The sequence below is a fragment of the Myodes glareolus genome, chromosome 8 (genome assembly GCF_982192425.1).
Source record: "Myodes glareolus chromosome 8, mMyoGla1.1, whole genome shotgun sequence".
Classification (NCBI taxonomy): domain Eukaryota; kingdom Metazoa; phylum Chordata; class Mammalia; order Rodentia; family Cricetidae; genus Myodes; species Myodes glareolus.
In genome coordinates this window covers 92,186,419-92,204,403 of record NC_142033.1, presented here as the reverse complement: position 1 = coordinate 92,204,403, position 17,985 = coordinate 92,186,419, and the positions used below count along the sequence as shown (strand labels likewise).

Genomic DNA, 17,985 nt, shown 5'->3' with positions numbered 1-17,985 from the left:
CAGTATTTCGAAGAGTCACATCAGGAGTCAGCAGCTGAGGGGTTAAGGAATAATACTGGTTTTCTCCTACCTCCCCTGGGTTTTAATTTTATCGTTTGGTTTTGGTTTACCAAGACAGGGTTTCTCTGTGTATTTCTGGTTGTCTTGAAACTAACTCTGTAGACCAGGTTGGCCTCGAACAGTGAGATCCGCCTGTCTTCAGCAGGCACCACCATGCCCAGCTATTTTATTGTTTTGGCTTACATGTGATCCTGGAAATAAATCCAGGGCCTCATCAAAGACAAAAGGAAATATTTAGAATGTAATTATGGGTCTTACTTAGTTAATAGCATAGGACATGGTAACTCAATTTATTGTTAAGAAATGCAGGGCTGATGAGATGGCTCAGTGAATAAAAGTATCTGTACCCAAAGCATGACAATCAATTCAATTCCCAGGACCCACATGGTAGAAACAAAGAACCAACTTCACATAACAGAAAAATCTATAAACACACACATATTTCTTTGAAAGATAGATACATTTTTATTTACATTCTGAAGAGAAACTCAGAATGTATTACCTAAGGCTGTTGAAACTGTATCTCCATTGTAAAGGTGTTTAATTAATTATACATAATTTAAAGGCTTCGAGTAAATTCAAGGTCCTCCTCAGGTACATTCAAGTTTGAGACAACTCTGAGTTACACGAGATCTTTTTTCAAAAAATAAATTTTAAAAATCTTTAAGTAACATATAGAAATACATAAAACTTTGTGATTAGTGTACATAGCACTAGAACTACAGTTTAAAAATTAGCAATCTAGCCAAGCATGGCAATACACAACTTTAATTCCTGCATTCAGGAGGCAGAAGAAAGCAGAGCTCTTTGAGTTTGGGGTCAGCCTGATCTATATACCCAGTTCCAACCAGCCAAGGCAACAACATAGTGAGCAACCTCCAGGTAAGCAAGTTAGCTCAGCAAGTAAAAATGATTATTAGCGTGCTCGTTTTGGCAGCACATATACTAAAATTAGAACGATACAGAGAAGATTAGCATGGCCTCTTCACAAGGACGATAAGCAAATTCGTGAAGTGTTCCATATTTAAAAAAAAAAATGATTACTAGCGCCAGGCAGTGGTGGCGCACATCCTTAATCCCAATACTTGGGAGGCAGAGACAGGTGGATCTCAGTGAGTTCTAGAACAGTATGGTCTCAGAGCAAGTCCTAGGAAAGGTTCCAAAGCTACAGAGAAACCTTGCCTCAAGAAGTAAATAAACAAACAAATAAATGACTACCAGCAAGCCTGACAACTGGAATTCAATGTCTGGTAACTACAGGACAAAAGGAGACCCAACTCACACTGTTTGAGACCTCGACATGCAGACTGGTATGCACACAAATAAAAACACCCATCTCCTAGAAATCCGGACTATACTCACTTGCACATACAAATAATCAGCATCAACTTTCTATATCAAGTTTTCATAGACAACTGTTAGAAGTATTGTCTATATAACTGCAAAAATATAATCTGGGAGTCAAAGAGATGATTCAGCAGTTAAGAACACTTGCTGCTCTTGCAGCGGACCCAATCAGTTCCGAACATTCACATGGCAGCTCACAAAAACCTGTAACTCCAGTTCCAGTAGCTCTGACATCCTAATCTGACGTCTATTGTCTGCTGCACACATGTAATATGTATACAAACATACATACTTATTATATTCAGGCACTACATATATACACATATGTACACAAAAAATTAAAAGAAAATGTCATCTGTAGCTATTATAAACCATATAAAACTTCATTGGCAAAGAATGCTAGCTCATGCTGTCACTGTCACCCTAGCGCTATAACACTGAAGCAGGTGGATAGCTGTAAGTGAGATCAATCAGGGCTATTGAATTCCACTCAAGACTGGATCTAAAGAGTTAATCTCTTGCTGGCAGTGGTGGCACACAGCTTTAATCCCAGAACTCAGGAGGCAGAGGTAGAGGCAGAGGCAAGATCTCTATGAGTTCGAGGCCAGTCTGGTCTACAGCGTGAGTTCCAGGGCAGCCAGAGCTAAACAGTGAAACCGTCTCGAAAAGCTAAAAAAGTTAATCTCTTGTCTTAAATACACACACACACACACACACACACACACACACACACACGAGATTATCCTCTTCCTAGTCCTGTCCTTGACCTCCTCTTGTTCTCTCCAGAACCACGCTCTAAAAAGTCAGTGATATACTATGGGGCACTGTCCTTTATTTAACACTTCCTTCATATCCAATAAAACAGAAGAATAAGCTTCTACGTCTGTGGTCCCACATCCAATGACTATTGTTTTCTTTTTTTTACTTTGGAAGAGACAGGGTCTCAAATAGCCGACTCACCTCAAATTCCCTGTGTAGCTGAGGATAACCATGCACTTCTGATAATACTACACCCATCTCCCAGGTGCTAAGATTCAGGTGTACACCACTAGAAAAGTCTTCATGGGATACTGGGATCAAACCTTGAGTTTAGCAAGCCAATCAGGCTTGCTACCAACAGAGCTATATAATCAACTCATGAAATTTTCTTTCTTGTTTTTTCTTCTTTCATTTCTCGAGACAAGGCTTCTCTGTGAAGCCCTGGTTGTCCTAGAACTTGCTCTGTCGACCAGGTTGGTCTCACAGAGATCTACCTGCCTCTGACTCCGGAGGGCTGGGATTAAAGCATGCGCCGCCATCACCACAGACAAGAGAGCAATTCTCTAAGACACAGCTACACCCATGCACACTCCCACCCCATCCTGAAAGAGAAGTCAACAATCATGCTGGTGATGGTAAGTGTCCCCTAAATTTCTGTGCCTACCTGTACTAGGACCTCACATCATGAGGAAGGTGCTACTAGAAGTCCCACTGTTCAACAGATACTCCATGTTTCTACCACAGGTTTGCTTGAGAATCATTTAACACTTTAGGGCCATGTACTTGGGATCCACAAAAACACCCAGAGAAAGTTGCATATCCTCCCTTCACATAACTTCCTTGAAGGCTGTGAGCTTTTATAAACCAACAAAGTAATCAAAGGCTGGCCTAATACAGCTAAGCAAGAAACAGTCTGTGACTCAGTGACAGACCATGGTCCAGGGAGGCATCGTTGCTGGAGTGTGGAGGATATAGACAAAGGTTCTGACCTGGGATCCTCTAAGACTCTGAACAAGTTCTAGCTTTCCAGTGAATGACTAAAGCCAGTTTTAACCATAACACAAAGTGCTGGATGTCTAGAAGAAATGCAAGCTATTCTCTTAATTGGTTAGGTTCAACATTTTCTGACTAACCTAAAAGTATATACACCTAATACATAGTTGTTTTCCAGGGGAAACTTTTGTCATATTGTTTATACATAGATATAGTTAGATAAATAGATACTACACTTTACTAAACACAGTTCAAAGTGACTGGAGGAAGAGACTCACTTTTTATTAGAACTAGTACCTAACTAAAACCTAAGAAAACGCAGTTCTTTTTAAAATTCCCATAAAATGAATAACAACAGTTCCTACATTTCTAACACAGCATCCTCAACGCCCCAGAATTTGGCAGTTCATAATTTCTTCTTTGATAACTGCTCTATCAATAAGGACACTCTGAATCCACTACACAAAAAAAGAGACCACATCCCTCAAAGTTTTCTCATTTCCCCAGCACTTCCAAGGAGAGAATGTTCTCTTTGTGTTCCTTTGTTGAATGAAAATGGAACATAAAGTTCTGACAATTTTTTTAGTAAGGAGATATGGATTCTGCAAGAACTCATACTACTTTTGGCTCCTGAGTGGCAAGCCCTTCCTTGCCTGGAGCACTCCTGTGGATGGCTATAACTTTTCAGCTGGGGGTGGGGCAGGGCTGGCTCAGTATTCAGGTACAGAGTTCAAAGGGAAGTTACCTGTATAAATGGGAAAGCTTTTACCAAACACTTGTTTGAGATCTGTTGATGTGCAAGGTGGCGGTTTCAATCAGTCCTATGTGTGATCTTCTGAACTGAGTTAGATGATATTATCATTATCCATTACAGGACCTCATGCAGCTAAGGCTAGTCTCAACTCACTATGTAACCCTGAACTTCCTGTTGCCACCTACCGAGTACTGGGATCAGAGAAGTGCATCATAAAGCCCAATTTAAGGGATACCAGGGGCCAAACCCAGGGTTTCACATGTCAGGCAAACATTCTAACACCTGAGCTACATCACACACACTAGATCCCCTACAATAAAATTACAGAAGGTTGTGACCTACACAATGTAGATACTGGGAACTAAACTCCGGTCCTCTCCAAGAGCAGGAAGATTCCTAAGCACTGAGCCATCTTCTTTAGTCTCATCACTTTTTTTTTTAATTTATTTTTGTGTGTGCAGCAAGTATGTCAAAGTCAGAAAGACAACTTGCAGGAGCTGGGTTTTCTCCATCTACCAAGTAGGTTTCAGGAATCAAATTCAGGCGGCAGACTTAGCGGGAGATGCTTTTCCAGCTGAGCCATCTTGCTGGGCCCCTGTATTTTTTGTTTTGTTTTTTCAAGACAGGGTTTCTCTGTGTAGCTTTGAAGTCTGTCCTGGAAATCACTAAGAGTTCTCTTGAACTCAGAGATCTGCTTACCTCTGCCTCTCAGTGCTGGGATTAAAGTCGTGCACTACCCTGCCCAGCCAAAAACTTCTTTTTTTAAATGTAGTGTGGAGGCATACATTCAGAGACATAGGCAGGGAGATCTCTGAGGTTAACTTGATGTACAGAGCCAGATCCAGGATAGCCAGGACTACATAAAGAAACCTATCTCAACAATCAATAAAGAAAAAAAATTTATCTTTGGGAGCTCAAGAGATGGCTCAGTTATTTAAAACACTATCTGCTCTTCCAGAGGTATTAAGTTCAATTCCCAGCACCCACACGATGGCTCACAACCACATAAAACTGTAGCCATTTTGGGTACAATGCTTTCTTCTGGTATTCAGGCATACATGCAGACAAAACACCCATACATATAACACCTAAATAAATCATTTTTCTATATTTTTAGGTTTATTTTTGTGTCTGAGTGTTTTGCCTGCAGGTAGGTATGTGTGCTCAGTGCCCCCAGAAGTCAAGAGAAGGCATCAGATCTCCTGTAATTAGAATGACAGATGTTTTGTGAGCCACCATGTAGGTGCTGGGAAACAAACCCAGGTTCTCTGCAATAGCAACAAGTGTTCCTAACCCGCCTCTCTAATACCATCATTTTTAAACACACACACACATTAATATGCCAGATGTGGTGGCTCATGCCTTTATTACCAGCATCTGGGAGGCGGAGGCAGGCAGGCAGATCTCTTGTGAGTTTGAGGCCAGTCTGGTCTACACAGTACAGGAGAGCTATGTAATAATCAGTGTTCATTACAGAGATAATACTGATACTTTCCTATGTTAATATACTACATATTTGTATAGAGTTTCATCATTTATAGAAGCTACTTTATAAAGCTATTTGAACTACAGCTGATCATGGCAGTTCATGCCTGTAATCTATCCCTTGGGAGGCTGAAACAGAACTGTTTAAAGATAGCCTACGCTACAGAAGACCAAGGCTCAAAACATACAGAATTTGGATGGAAATTGTGAATAATTTTATGTTAGTCAGTACTTCAAATATTGTTTAAAGAAATAGCAAGATTTACCAAGCAGGAAAAAAATCTGTAATTAAGACAGTACTGCCGGACGGTGGTGGTACAAGCCTTTAATCCCAACCCTCAGGAGGCAAAGGCAGGTGGATCTCTGTGAGTTCCAGGACTGGCTCCATACATAGTTACTGAGAAACTCTGTCTTGAAAAAAGCAAATAAAATAAAATAAAATAAAAAATAATAACAACAATAACAACAACAAATTGTCCTGACAGGCAGGCATGGTAATTTTCATGTATGATACCAGTACTTGGTAGTCTGAGACAGTAATATTACTTGCAAGATCCAGGCCAACCTAGGCTAAAAAGCAAAACATTGTCACACACCCCCCACAGCCTCCTCTCCATTTAAAGTCAGACTTAGTTCCTGACTATAATTCCAAAACTTGGGAACCTCAAGCAAGAAGACCAGGAAGGACTTCAAGACCAGCTTTGAACTGTCAAAAAATAGGAGGAGGTGGGTACTCTACAGGTTAGTTCTTGATGCTTAGCCTTGCTCCAGAAACTTAATTATAAATTTATATGCATAGTTACATAATGTATGTTTCCATGGTGAGAATTTACAGTTTAAGAACCCCTACAAGACTACAGATACAACTGATAATATTAATATTGCAGCCAATACTGATAACAAAGTAAACTGTTTAGAAAATGTTACTAATTTTTTTGCCAGACTTATTACTATTACATACATTCTACCAGATTTGTCTGCCTGGTTTTAAGAGAAGATTTCACTATGGCCTGTCTGGCCTCAAACTCAGCATCTTGACTCAGCCTCCCAAGCACAGACATGTATGTGCCACAACGCCCTGCTCTCTGCCAATTTTTTGTTTTTATTGCTAATTGTATGTGTGGGAGTGGGTATGTTCACATACCTTGAAGGTCAAAAGAGAGTGTCTGACCCTCTAAACCCTTCAAGTTGGAGAAAGATGGCAGCTGTGAGCCACTCCATATGTGTTCTAGAAACCCATTTCTGGTGCTCTTCAAGAACAAGCAAGTACTTTTAACCACAGGTCCATCTTCTCAGTCTTAGTCTCATTTCATTTCATTTTTTTAAATGTTCCACAGTATTCCTCCTTTGGAGCCTCTTAAAATCCCAAGTGTTCTCTTTTCCTTAATAAATTTATATTTGCCCGGGCAGTGGTGATGCACGCCTTTAATACCAGCACTTGGGAGGCAGAGGCAGGCAGATTTCTGTGAGTTCAAGACCAGCCTAGTCTACAAGAGCTAGTTCCAGGACAGGCTCCAAAACCTGTCTCGAAAAACCAAAGGGGAAAAAAAAATGAGTTCCTTAATAATAAATAAATGGCCGCTGCAATCGTTAATACCAGCACACAAGAAGAGGAGGCAATTGGATCTCTGTGAGTTGAGGCCAGTCTGGTCTACAGAGTGAGTTCCAAGAGCCAGGGCTACAGAGAGAAACCCTGTCTCAAAAAAAAAAAAAAAAAAAAAAAAAAAAAAACCATAAAAAAAGGCAACAGCAGAACATTGTTTGAGGAATTTAATTCTGAACTTTAAGTCAGGGTTGAATATTCATCTTTGCATAACCTATAGGGAGGGAAAAGATCACCAATACATAATTACCAAATAAAATTACAAGAAAGACATAAGCTACTTCAATTTAAAAAGCTGACTTTGTAGAGCTCTAGCTCTAGGGGATCTGATGCCTCCTTCTGACCTCGGAGGGCACACACAAGGCATGAGAGTGGTACGCTCATATACATAAAATTAAATTTAAAGATCTAAAATTTCAAAACAGTTTATTTTCTTTTTTGCTGTTTTTTTGAGGGAGGCCATTCCTGGGCGTTAAAGCCAGAGCCATGCTTCACACTAGGCAAACACTATCACTAACTGTAATCCCAGCATGCTTTTTACTTTGTATTTTCTGCTCACAATGGCCTTGGATTCATCTTGTAGCCTAGGGAGACCCTTGACCTTGTGATCCTCCTGCCTCAGCTTCCTGAGTAGCTTGGTTTACAGATAAGCCTGCACCACCAGGCCAGGCTAATTCAACCATCATGCTCATCATGAAGCTCCATCCATCATGTGCATGGGCAAACATTATCATCAGTAATGAGATATGCCTACCTTGTTCTCAAAGAATTTATTATTATAACTCATCGGCCCAAAAACAGTCTCTATCATACAGACGCCATCTCTTTACAAATAAACTCTTTAGATACTATGTTTACAACATTCCTAGTTAGGCTTAAAATGTTTTAAATCACACCTTAAGAAATCGGTGGAGAGGTGGCTCAGTGGTTAAGAGCACTTCTACTCTTCCAGAAGACCTAGGTTCAGTTCTCAGCACCCACATGGGGCAGCTCACAATTGTCTCAAACACCAGCTCCTGGGATCAGATGTCTCTGGCCTTATGCAGCTGCACTCACAGTATACCCACAAACAGACATACATACACCTACAAACAATTTAAATAATAAAAATGAATCTTCAAATCCCCCTAATCATTTTTCTAATGCATACTAAACAATAAAGCAACTTTCAAGTTTGAGAAGAAAGTCACAATAACCAATGTATTTCTAAGATACAAAATGTCTTACTGAAAATTTTAAATGTTAAAACTTATGTTTACCATATCACCGTACCAAAAATGAAACTTATGTCAAATAGAAATAACCTTAAAATACTAGGAAAATTTACGATGACACAGATATGGGAAAATATAATTTGAATATATGGAAACACTTGCATCTGTCCAAAAGTAAATACTGAGCTAAAAATAAATTACAGATCTTTAAGTCATTAATTCAAGCACACAATAAAGGAAAATTTAAACACAAAAAGGGCATTGCAGTCTACAAATTGACTATTTAAACAATGTATTAAAAAGAATAAGTAGTTTAGAAATCTGGCAAAATATCACAGATTACACTGAATGTAAGTTCCAATACTTCAAATGAATCAAGTTTTTGTAAATTATCATTTCACCAACGTCACCTCTCCCTACCTAGGCCTGGACTGGACCCATTAAGCAGCTGACTTGCAATATACTTTTTTGTTTTTTGAAGCAGAAACACAATCTTGCAATGGCCACAAATAAAATAGGTACTATAATAATAAAGAATTAGGCCTATCATTTTCGGGGATAGACCATGACTACTCGAGATGGTTGTCTTTGGTACAGAGATCCTCTCATAATAGATTTCACTCCTTATACGACGAGTGGTACGCTGAAGAAATACTATCGCCTTTATTTTTAATTAAGGTAAGACGGCCCCAATCATCACTAGTGCAGTTCATTTTCTGCTATTTAAGGGCTGGCAGATGGATTTAATACACCCACACACCCTCAAGGGGAGGAAAAATCACCACCCTTCTCCCGGGGACTTTAATGAAAATTAGCAGGTAAGCAAGGCCTCCGTAGCACGCTGGAAATCAAAGAGGGCGGCCCTCCGGCTCGGACTGCGGAGGAAAGGCCAGTCCTCCGACCCCACCTCTCCTCTCCTCCTCTGCAGGGGCCGGGGGCGGAAGGGCTCATTAGAGCCTTCGTTAATTGACACCTGTAATGAGGAAACTTTCCGAGACCGCCCAGGCCAGGCTGGGCCAGGGCTGTGCCGCGGCCTCCCTCCCGGGCGCCCAGGTAACCCGGCCGGCCTGGGCCCGAGACGCCGCCACGGCCCCGCCACCGCGCACCTTCCCGGGCTCCCGGGCCCGCACGCCGGCCGGCCGGCTCGGCGCTGTCCGCAGGCCGCGGGAGACAGGGGGAGGGAGGCCGAAGAGCGGCGCGGGGTGGGGGGACCCCAAACCGTGCACCCCGACAGGTCCCCTAGCCGGCTACTTACTTTCATTTAACACCTCCACCAGGTCTGCGCAGTTCTCGCACATCGTTCGGCCGCCGCCCCCCCCTCCCCCGCTGAGGATCGCGCTGACTGATCCCGACCGGCGGGGGGGGAGGGGACAGAGGCAGGGGAGGGGGCCGGCCTGCCGGCGGGGCGGGGAAGCGATGAGGGCGGGCGGGCGGGCGGGCGGCGGCGAGGACGGGGCGGGGAGCGGAGGGTGGGGGAGGGGGCCGGCGGGCCCGGGAGCGGGCGGGGGCGAGGAGGGGGGTGAGGGAGGTGCAGGCCTCAGGGGCGCCGAGGCGCAGGCGGCGGGGGAAGGGGGAAGGACGGGGGAGGGAGGAGGGAGGGGCGGGTGGGGAGAGAAGCAGCAGAGTCACTTCACCACCGACCAGACGCCGCGGCCACCGCCGCCGCCGCCGCCGCCGCCATTTTAATGGAGCGCTCGGGCTGCGCTCGGCTCTTTCCGCCCAGGCGAAGGAGCCGAGGAGAGGCGCCTCGCGCTCTCATTCCTCCGCCCTCCCTCCCGGCTCCTCCCGCCCTCCGCCTCTCTCCGCACACACGCCGCACGCCTCACACCCTGCCGGAGCCGCTGGCCGCCCTCCCTTTCCTCTTCCGTCCAGCCTCCCCGCCCTCGGTCCAACCCCTCCGCGCGCTCGCCCACCCCGCCCAGCCCGGATCTCTGTCAGAGGCCGGAAGGGAAGCGCGCCGCCTGCTGCCGCGGGGGGAGTCGGGTGAGTAGAAGATGGCGGAGGCTGCGGGCGGGTCGTGGCTACGCGGACTCTTCCCGGCCCGGGCCGGCTGCGCTCTACGGGGAGGCTCTCCGAGAGCTGGGACGGGAGCGCCGCCGTGTCTGCCGCTGCAGCGCTTCGGCCTCTCGCCTTGCAGCCCCCCGAGGGACTAGTTCCGAGTGTGGCGGCCACTCGGGCCCGGGGGCGTGAGGACGGCGGCGGGTCAGCGGGCTCCGGCGCGCGCCTCTCTCCCCACCTGGCTCCGTGAGAATGGAACAGCCCAGGGCGCGTCCTCACCTGAGGCTCTGCCGAGCGCTCTCGTGCCGATCCGGGAGGCTCGCCTGCCCTCCAGCAGGGAGACACCTTGACAGTACTAGAAATGGCGCGCCAGAATGCCCCCATGACATCTCGTTTTTACTCACGAGGTCTCCTCACAATATACCTTCCCAGTCTTCATCGGAAATGGTGGCTTCGGCATTTTCAGCAGCGCCAGACAGCAAAGCTATTAGCGTGCGGAACGAAACCTGGCATGATGGTTTATGACAGTAATCCCTAAAGGCAGGCCGGAGGATGGCTTCGACTTTGAGGGCAGTCTGAACGACTTTTAAATTCTTGCCTATGATATTGACAAGTCTGCAGTATTGAGTCTTTGGGGAAGAATTACTCTTCCCTAATAAATGAATTAATTCAACCAACGTATATTTTAACCCTTCTCTTTGCCTGAAACATGATCTAGATATAGAAAATAATTTGAAAACATTTTGTAGGGTTCATGTAGTACATTACTAGATGGGGTTCTTGCTGTGTTAGCCCAGACTGGGCTAGAATTCCACTTGCTCCTGCCTTCTGGGAACTGGGATTACAGGTGTGTGTCCCTTTGTAGTTATATTTCATCCCCACCCCTAACATTTAAAATTACAAATAGGATAAGAGCTAACCTTGAAATTGATATACAGGTTAATAAAAACTAGGCCCCTGCCAGGCAGGGATGGCACACCCCTTTAATCCCAGCACTTGAGTTCGAGGCCAGTCCGGAATATAGAGCAAGTTCCAGGACAGCCAGAGCTATGCAAAGAAACTCTGTCTCAAAAATACAAAAAAAAAAAAATCTGGGTCCCTGATGCTTCCCTTGACCAAGGGTCTATTCGTAGACTGCTTATGTGAGGGAAAAAAAAAATAGAAATTTCCAACAAGTCTTGTAGCACATGCTTATGTGGAGAAAACAAAGGCTAGGATCCCAACTCTATAATTCCAGCACTTGGAAAACAGAGGCAGGCAGGGTTGTCACACGTTTTAGGTCAGCCTGGCCTACATACTGAGTTCCAGGACACTCAAGGCTTCATAACAAAGCCCTGTATCCAAAAAACAACAACCAAAAAAAAAAAAAAAAAAAAAAAAAAACACACAACCTGAGCTGAGGATGTAGCTCAGTGTTAAGCAGCTTGCTCAGCATGCACACATCCTGATTGAGATCCTGCAAATACACATACAGACACAGAAATGCTCTGAGAATCTGGGCAGTCACAGTTAGAAGTGATCATTCTTCCATTATCTACATCAGGGCTCAGCAGACGTTGCAGCAGGTACAAATAGTAAAGGTTTTAGATTTTGTAGAAAATAGGGGCTCTGGTGATTACAAACCTGCAAATCAAGGAGTTCAGAGGCTGAGAATAAGGACACTATCTCAAAACATACCCAAGGGCTGGGGAGGCGGCTCTAAGGGGCTTGCTGCTCAAGCATAATGACCTTTGGAACCCCAGCACCCATATAAATGTTAAATCTAACAGTGGGTGCCTATAACTAGCATAGGGGATGGGGACAGGGCACCAAACAGGAAAATCCCTCAAATTCAGTCCTTAGCCAGACAACTATAAAGCAGATGGGCCAGGTGGTAGTGCCTTAGACCTTTAATCTCAGCACTTGGGAGGCAGAGGAAAGCAGGTTTCTGTGAGTTCGAGGCCAGCCTGGTTGCAGAGCAAGTTCTAGACTAGGCTCTAAAGTTACACAGAGAAACTCCAGATGAGCTGGAGGACATGAGTTGCAGGGCAGAACAACCCCTGTAACTCCAGCGCCAGGGGACCTTATGCTACCTCCTGATCTGTACTTACAACCTTGTAGGCAACCATTCAGACACATAGTAAATAAATTTTAGGCCAGGTATGGTGGTGCACACCTTTAATTCCAGCAGTTGGGAGGCAGAGACAGGTGAATGTCTTGAGTTTGCAGCCAGGATGGTCTACAGATCGAGTTCCAGAACATCTGGTGCTGTTACACAGAGAAATCCTATCTCAAAAAATAAATAAATTTTAGGGAAAAAACAGTGATTGTAACAACTGCGTTACCCTCTCGGTACAGTTTGTGAGCCACTGTACTGTACGTGAGCCGGGCAAAGGCCTGGAGATTGAAAGAACACACAAGAAACCTGGGTCATTCCAAAGGAGACCAGACAAATGCCTTTATTCAACCTTGGGGAAATCCAATACCTAGCTGCTGTACAAGGAATTTCCCCTAAGCTGGTGGGAAATTGCCACACCCAATATGGAGTAAACAATGCCCTACAGCTAATCACCAGGCGGGGCAGAGGGAAGCACAGGAACAAACAATGTTTTAGCTGACTGACCAGAAAGTGTCCTCAAGATGAACCCCAGGAACAGGGGTAGACCCATGGACCCTACAATTGATGAAGTGATTGAAGACGACGCCCTAACATCAACCTCTGGTGTCCACACAAAAAGCTAGCACACATGTATAAATCATACAGGCACACACAGGTCTCAACACAATATAATAGTAGCTATAGCTGGGCGGTGGTGGCGCACACCTTTAAACACAGCACTCTGGAGGCAGAGGCAGGTGGATCTCTGTGAGTTTAAAACCAGCCTGGTCTACAAAGGGAGTTCCAGGACAGCCAGGACTGTTAAAGAAACCCTGTCTCGAAAAACAAACAAAACAAAGAATGGTTTCTGAGATGGCTCAGTGTGTAAAGGCACTTGCCACACCATCCTGAACACTGACATTTGAGACAGTGAACCAACGTAAATATTGAAGGAAAGAACCAACTTGATAAGAATTGTCTTTTGACTTTTACACAAGACTTACGGCACATGTGCCCTCAAAGGTCAACGTGCATGCACATGTGCTCACGCAGGTCAGTATACACTTAACAGAAATATGTAGGGAAAATTAAATCATTTTCACCCATAAAGAGCTTCATAGGAAGCTTGATTGATAGAATGCTGGATGAAGTCCTGGGGTCAATCCCAAGTACCTTGTGTTGGCATCCTTAGTATCTAGTTCAAAACCAGCCAGGCCTGGGATACCTGACACCCTGTTGTAAAAGAAAAGGCTTCCTGCTAGGCAAAGTGACTCAGGCCTGTAATCCCATCACTTGGAAGGCAGAAATAGGACTTTAACATTTAATAATAAGACCCTGTTTTTTGTTTATTTGTTTTGTTTGGCTCTCTGCAACTGACTGTGTAGACCAGGTTGGCCTCAAAATCACAGAGATCCACCTGCTTCTACTGCACATGACACCATGTCCAGCAGGCTTGTTCTTACAGAGATTCTAGGTTTGTTTCCCAGCACCCAAATGGTGGTTAATAGGCATCTGTAACTCCGGTTCAGATCTGATGCTCTCTTCTGATCTATTAGGCACCAGGCATGCATGTGGTGTGAATACACGCAGGAAAATATTCATACACATAAATTTAAAAAGGGGTACCTCTTTGATTCCACCCTCAGCATTAATCTTAAAGGAGGTGAGGTGCTGGACAGATGACACATGGAGGTTAAGAGGGTTTGCCACTCTTATAGAGGACCTAAGTTTAATTCACAGCACACACACGCACACATACACATTAACAAATCAGCTCACAAAGACCCAATGCCCTATTTTGGCTTCCGCAGGCAGGATGCACACAAGAAGTACATGCCGGGTGTTGGTGGGGGCCCATGCTTTTTTTTTAAAAAAAAAAATAGATTTGTTTATTATGTATACAGTATTCTGCCTCCATTTATGCCTGCATGCCAGAAGAGGGCACCAGATCTCATTATAGATGGTTGTGAGCTCTTAACCTCTGAGCCACCTTTCCAGTCCGGGGAGCACTTATGAAGCAGAGGCAGGTGGATCTCCATGAGTTCAAGGTCTACAAAGTAAGTTCCAGGACAGTGTCCAAAACAACAGAAAAACCCTGTCTTGAAAAAGCAAAACAAGCAAACAAACAAGGAGGGAAGAAGAGACATACATGCAGTCAAAACACCAATACACATGAAAATTGCTTTGTTTTTTTAAAAAAGGGAAACCAGGCAGTGGGGGGGGGGCTTTTTTTTTAAGGCTGAATTTTAAAAAAAAATTTTTTTTTGAACTCTTTTCTCTTTTTACATCTTTCCTATTCCCTACCCTCCTACTCCTTCCCCCTACCTTCCCCTGACCCCAAACCCTCAGAGAGGGTGAGGCTTCCCATGGGGAGTCAACAAGTGTGGCATATCACTTTGAGGTGGGACCAAGACCCTCTCCTCTGACTGAACAAGGTATCCCTCCCAAGAGAATGGACTCGAAAAAGGAGATAACTCCTTGTCCCATTGCCAGTGGCCCCACAGACTGCCCCAGGCTTAAAACTGTCACCCACATTCAGAGTGCCTAGTTTAGTCCTATGTTGGTTCCCTCACTGTCAGTTCAGAGTCAGTGAGCTCCCACTAGCTCATGACAGCTGTCTTTGTGTTTCCCCATCATGGTCTTGACCCCTTTACTCATCCCTCCTCCTGCTCTTGGACTGATGACTACCCTAATTGTCATCATAGAAACTTCATCCAGCAACAGATGGAGCACAGCTAGGCACCTTCTCCACTATAGTTTAGGGTCTTAGCTGAGGTCATCTTTGTGGATTCCTGGAAATTTCCCTGGTGCAGCCCCATAACGGCTCCCTCAATCAAGAATCTCTTTCCTTGATCTCCTTCTCTGTCCTTCCTTGGTCTCAGATCGTCCCATTCACTCATGTTCTCCTCTCTTCCCTCCATCTCCCTCCCATTCTCCCTTCTCCACCCCACTCCCACTCCTCCTTTATGCTCCCGGCACTTGACTTTAAATCCCAGTACTTGGGTAGACAGATCTCTGAGTTCGAGCCCAGCCTGGTCAACAAAGCAAGTTCCAGGACAGCCAGGACTGTTAAACAGAGAACCCCTGGAGAGAGAGAGAGAGAGAGAGAGAGAGAGAGAGAGAGGGAGGGAGGGAGGGAGGGAGAGAGGGAGGGAGCAGTCCACTTTATGCCAGGTGTCATTATGCATACCTATAATTCCAAGACTCAGGAGACCGCAGGAAGGAAATTTGGAGAATTAAGGCTTTTCTGGAAGCTAGAGTGTAGACAGAAGTTTCGGTTCCACCTGGTCCCACAGCCATTCAGTCCCAAAGAAACACACATATAATAATTATAAACTGTTTGGTCTAGTAGCTCAGGCTTATTATTAACCAGTTCTTACAACTTAACCCATAATTCTTGTCTATGTTCAGACATATGATTTGCTTTTTCTGCATCTGGCTGAAAACTGACTCTGACTCTGCTTTTACTCTTCCCAGAATTATCTTAGTATGGTTGCCCCAACACTGGCTACTGACCAGTATGACTGGTTATGAAACCAGTATGAGTGACAAATCTTTACAGTGGACAAGGGCATTTCCCACAGCTGTAGAGCCTGTCCGAAATAAACAGTTGATTACATTGTAAAATAACCCCAGTGCGCAGAAGCCAGATTGTGCTACATAGCAAGACCTGTCCCAGAACTCACTAAAGAATGTCTTAGAGGCCAGTATAAAGCTCATGAAATATTTTTTAAAAGATTTTATTATGTATAGTGTTATGCCTGCATGTTTGTCTGCATGCCAGAAGAGGGAACCAGATCTCATTACAGATTAGTTGTGAGCCACTATATGGTTGCTGAGAATTGAACTCAGGACCTCTGAAGAGCAGTCAGTGCTCTTAACTTCTGAGCTGTCTCTCCAGCCACCTTGTTTAGCACTTCTAAAGCCCTGGGTTTGATGTCCAACACCAAACACAAAGATTTTAAATCAGTAGACTGAGACTTTAGTCCATTGGTATAATTATTAAGACTCTGGGTCCCTCAATAACACCACAAAGGAGGGAGGGCTAAAACAAATGGAGTTTATTACTATTATTTTAAGTTTTAATATTTTACTATTATTTTAAGTTTTAATATATTTATTAAATTATTTAATATATTTATTAAATTATATTATATTTAATATAATTTATTTTAATAGTAAAATAAAATATTTTACTATTAAAGTTTTATTTTAATAAAAATTATATATATATATATATATATATACAATTGTATATATATACAATTTGAAATTGTGAGGTTATGTTTCTTTTCAGTTAGGGGACCATCGCAGCAGGAATCATCGCAGTCACCAGCCCCAGCTCCAGCCTTTGCTGTCCACTGACCTGATTTCTGAAGTTTTTTCTCCTCCTAAAGACCGTATCTTACAAGCCTGTGTTTAGTTAGGCTCATTCTTTGTATAATCTAAAATGTGCTCTGAACACAAACCCAAAGGTGTCATCTGGTGTGATCTTGCACAGGGCAGCTAGCTTTCCCAATTCTACCTTTGCTACCGTTGCCTTCCCAGGGTGAAGGACATCAGTGTTTGCTTCCTCTCAAGTGTATGGTGAGTCATAAACTTCCTGGTCTGGATTGTCACTGTGTCATTCTTGATGGGGATCCCGAGCTGCCAGGAGGAAGAGCAAGATTGTGCTTCAAAGTGAGGGGGAAGAGTATGGTTTGGACTCCCTTAAAGTAACCAAATGGAAATAGTTCCATTTTGTGACTCAAGACAGTACTTCCCTTCCAGCTGAAGGGTGAAATTAAAGTGGTTAGTGTGCACTGAATTCCTATGGGATCTGCCAAGATAGTTAATCACAGGTGTATCATACAATTGATTGTATTGATACAATCTCAATGATTGAGATTCTTTCTGTCCTGAAGATCTAGCTTAGGGCCTCAAACAGTACACAGGCATGTTCTGAGTTAAAACTCCAGCTACTATGTGTGTGACACGTTCCTGTGGGTACATGTACATGCAGGTAGTTATGTGGGTATCGATGTAGAGGTCAGAGGTTAACACCAGGTGTTTCTCCTGACCACTCTCCACTTTCAATGTCTCACTAAACCTGGCACTGACAGATTGACTAATTGCCTGGCCACTAAGTTCCAGGGATCAGTGTCCTCTAAACCCTAACTAGAGTACTGCCATCTCCTCTGCACCCCCTCCCCTTTTTAACAGCTACATTTATGTTCATTGGTGTTTTGCTTGCATTTATGTCTGTGTGTGTCAGATCTCCTGGAACTGGAGTTAAACCTACCCGAGTCCTCTGGAAGAGTAGGTAGCCAGTGATCGTAATCGATGAACCATCATCTTTTCAGCCTCTCTTTTTTAGTAGAATATAATTCTACTACATCTATTTATTCACCTGTATGTGGGTATGTACTTGCCCCTCACCCAAGTGCTTCTGGAGATGCTTCTCACCTTGCACCATTGTATATCAAGGATTAAATTCAGTTTATCAGTCTTGGTAGCAAACACTATTACCCATTGAGAAATCTTATGTCTTCAGCTTACTATGCCCACCCTAGCCACACTTGGCATCAAAATTTTAGCCTAACAAACAAACAACAAAAAAAAGGGTCAAACAGTGGTGATGCATACTTTTAAACCCAGCACTCCCAGGATCACTGAGTTCAAGGCCAGACTGTTCTACAGAACAAGTTCCAGGACA

At 44.0% G+C, this 17,985-nt stretch overlaps 1 protein-coding gene and 1 non-coding gene across 2 annotated transcripts in view; one reads left to right on the top strand and one right to left on the bottom strand.

Moving 5' to 3' along the window:
- Nucleotides 1-9,623, bottom strand: part of Usp34 (ubiquitin specific peptidase 34) — a 178,261-nt gene extending 168,638 nt beyond the window's left edge. Inside the window, exon 1 of the mRNA XM_085692268.2 lies at nucleotides 9,471-9,623. Within this exon, the coding sequence (XP_085548394.2) occupies nucleotides 9,471-9,513 (43 nt within the window). The 5' untranslated portion in view covers nucleotides 9,514-9,623. The remainder of the gene's footprint in view (nucleotides 1-9,470) is intronic.
- Nucleotides 982-1,088, top strand: LOC125401314 (U6 spliceosomal RNA). The gene has a single exon (XR_007232318.1). It is a non-coding gene; the product is annotated as a U6 spliceosomal RNA (small nuclear RNA).
- Nucleotides 9,624-17,985: the final 8,362 nt, after the last annotated feature.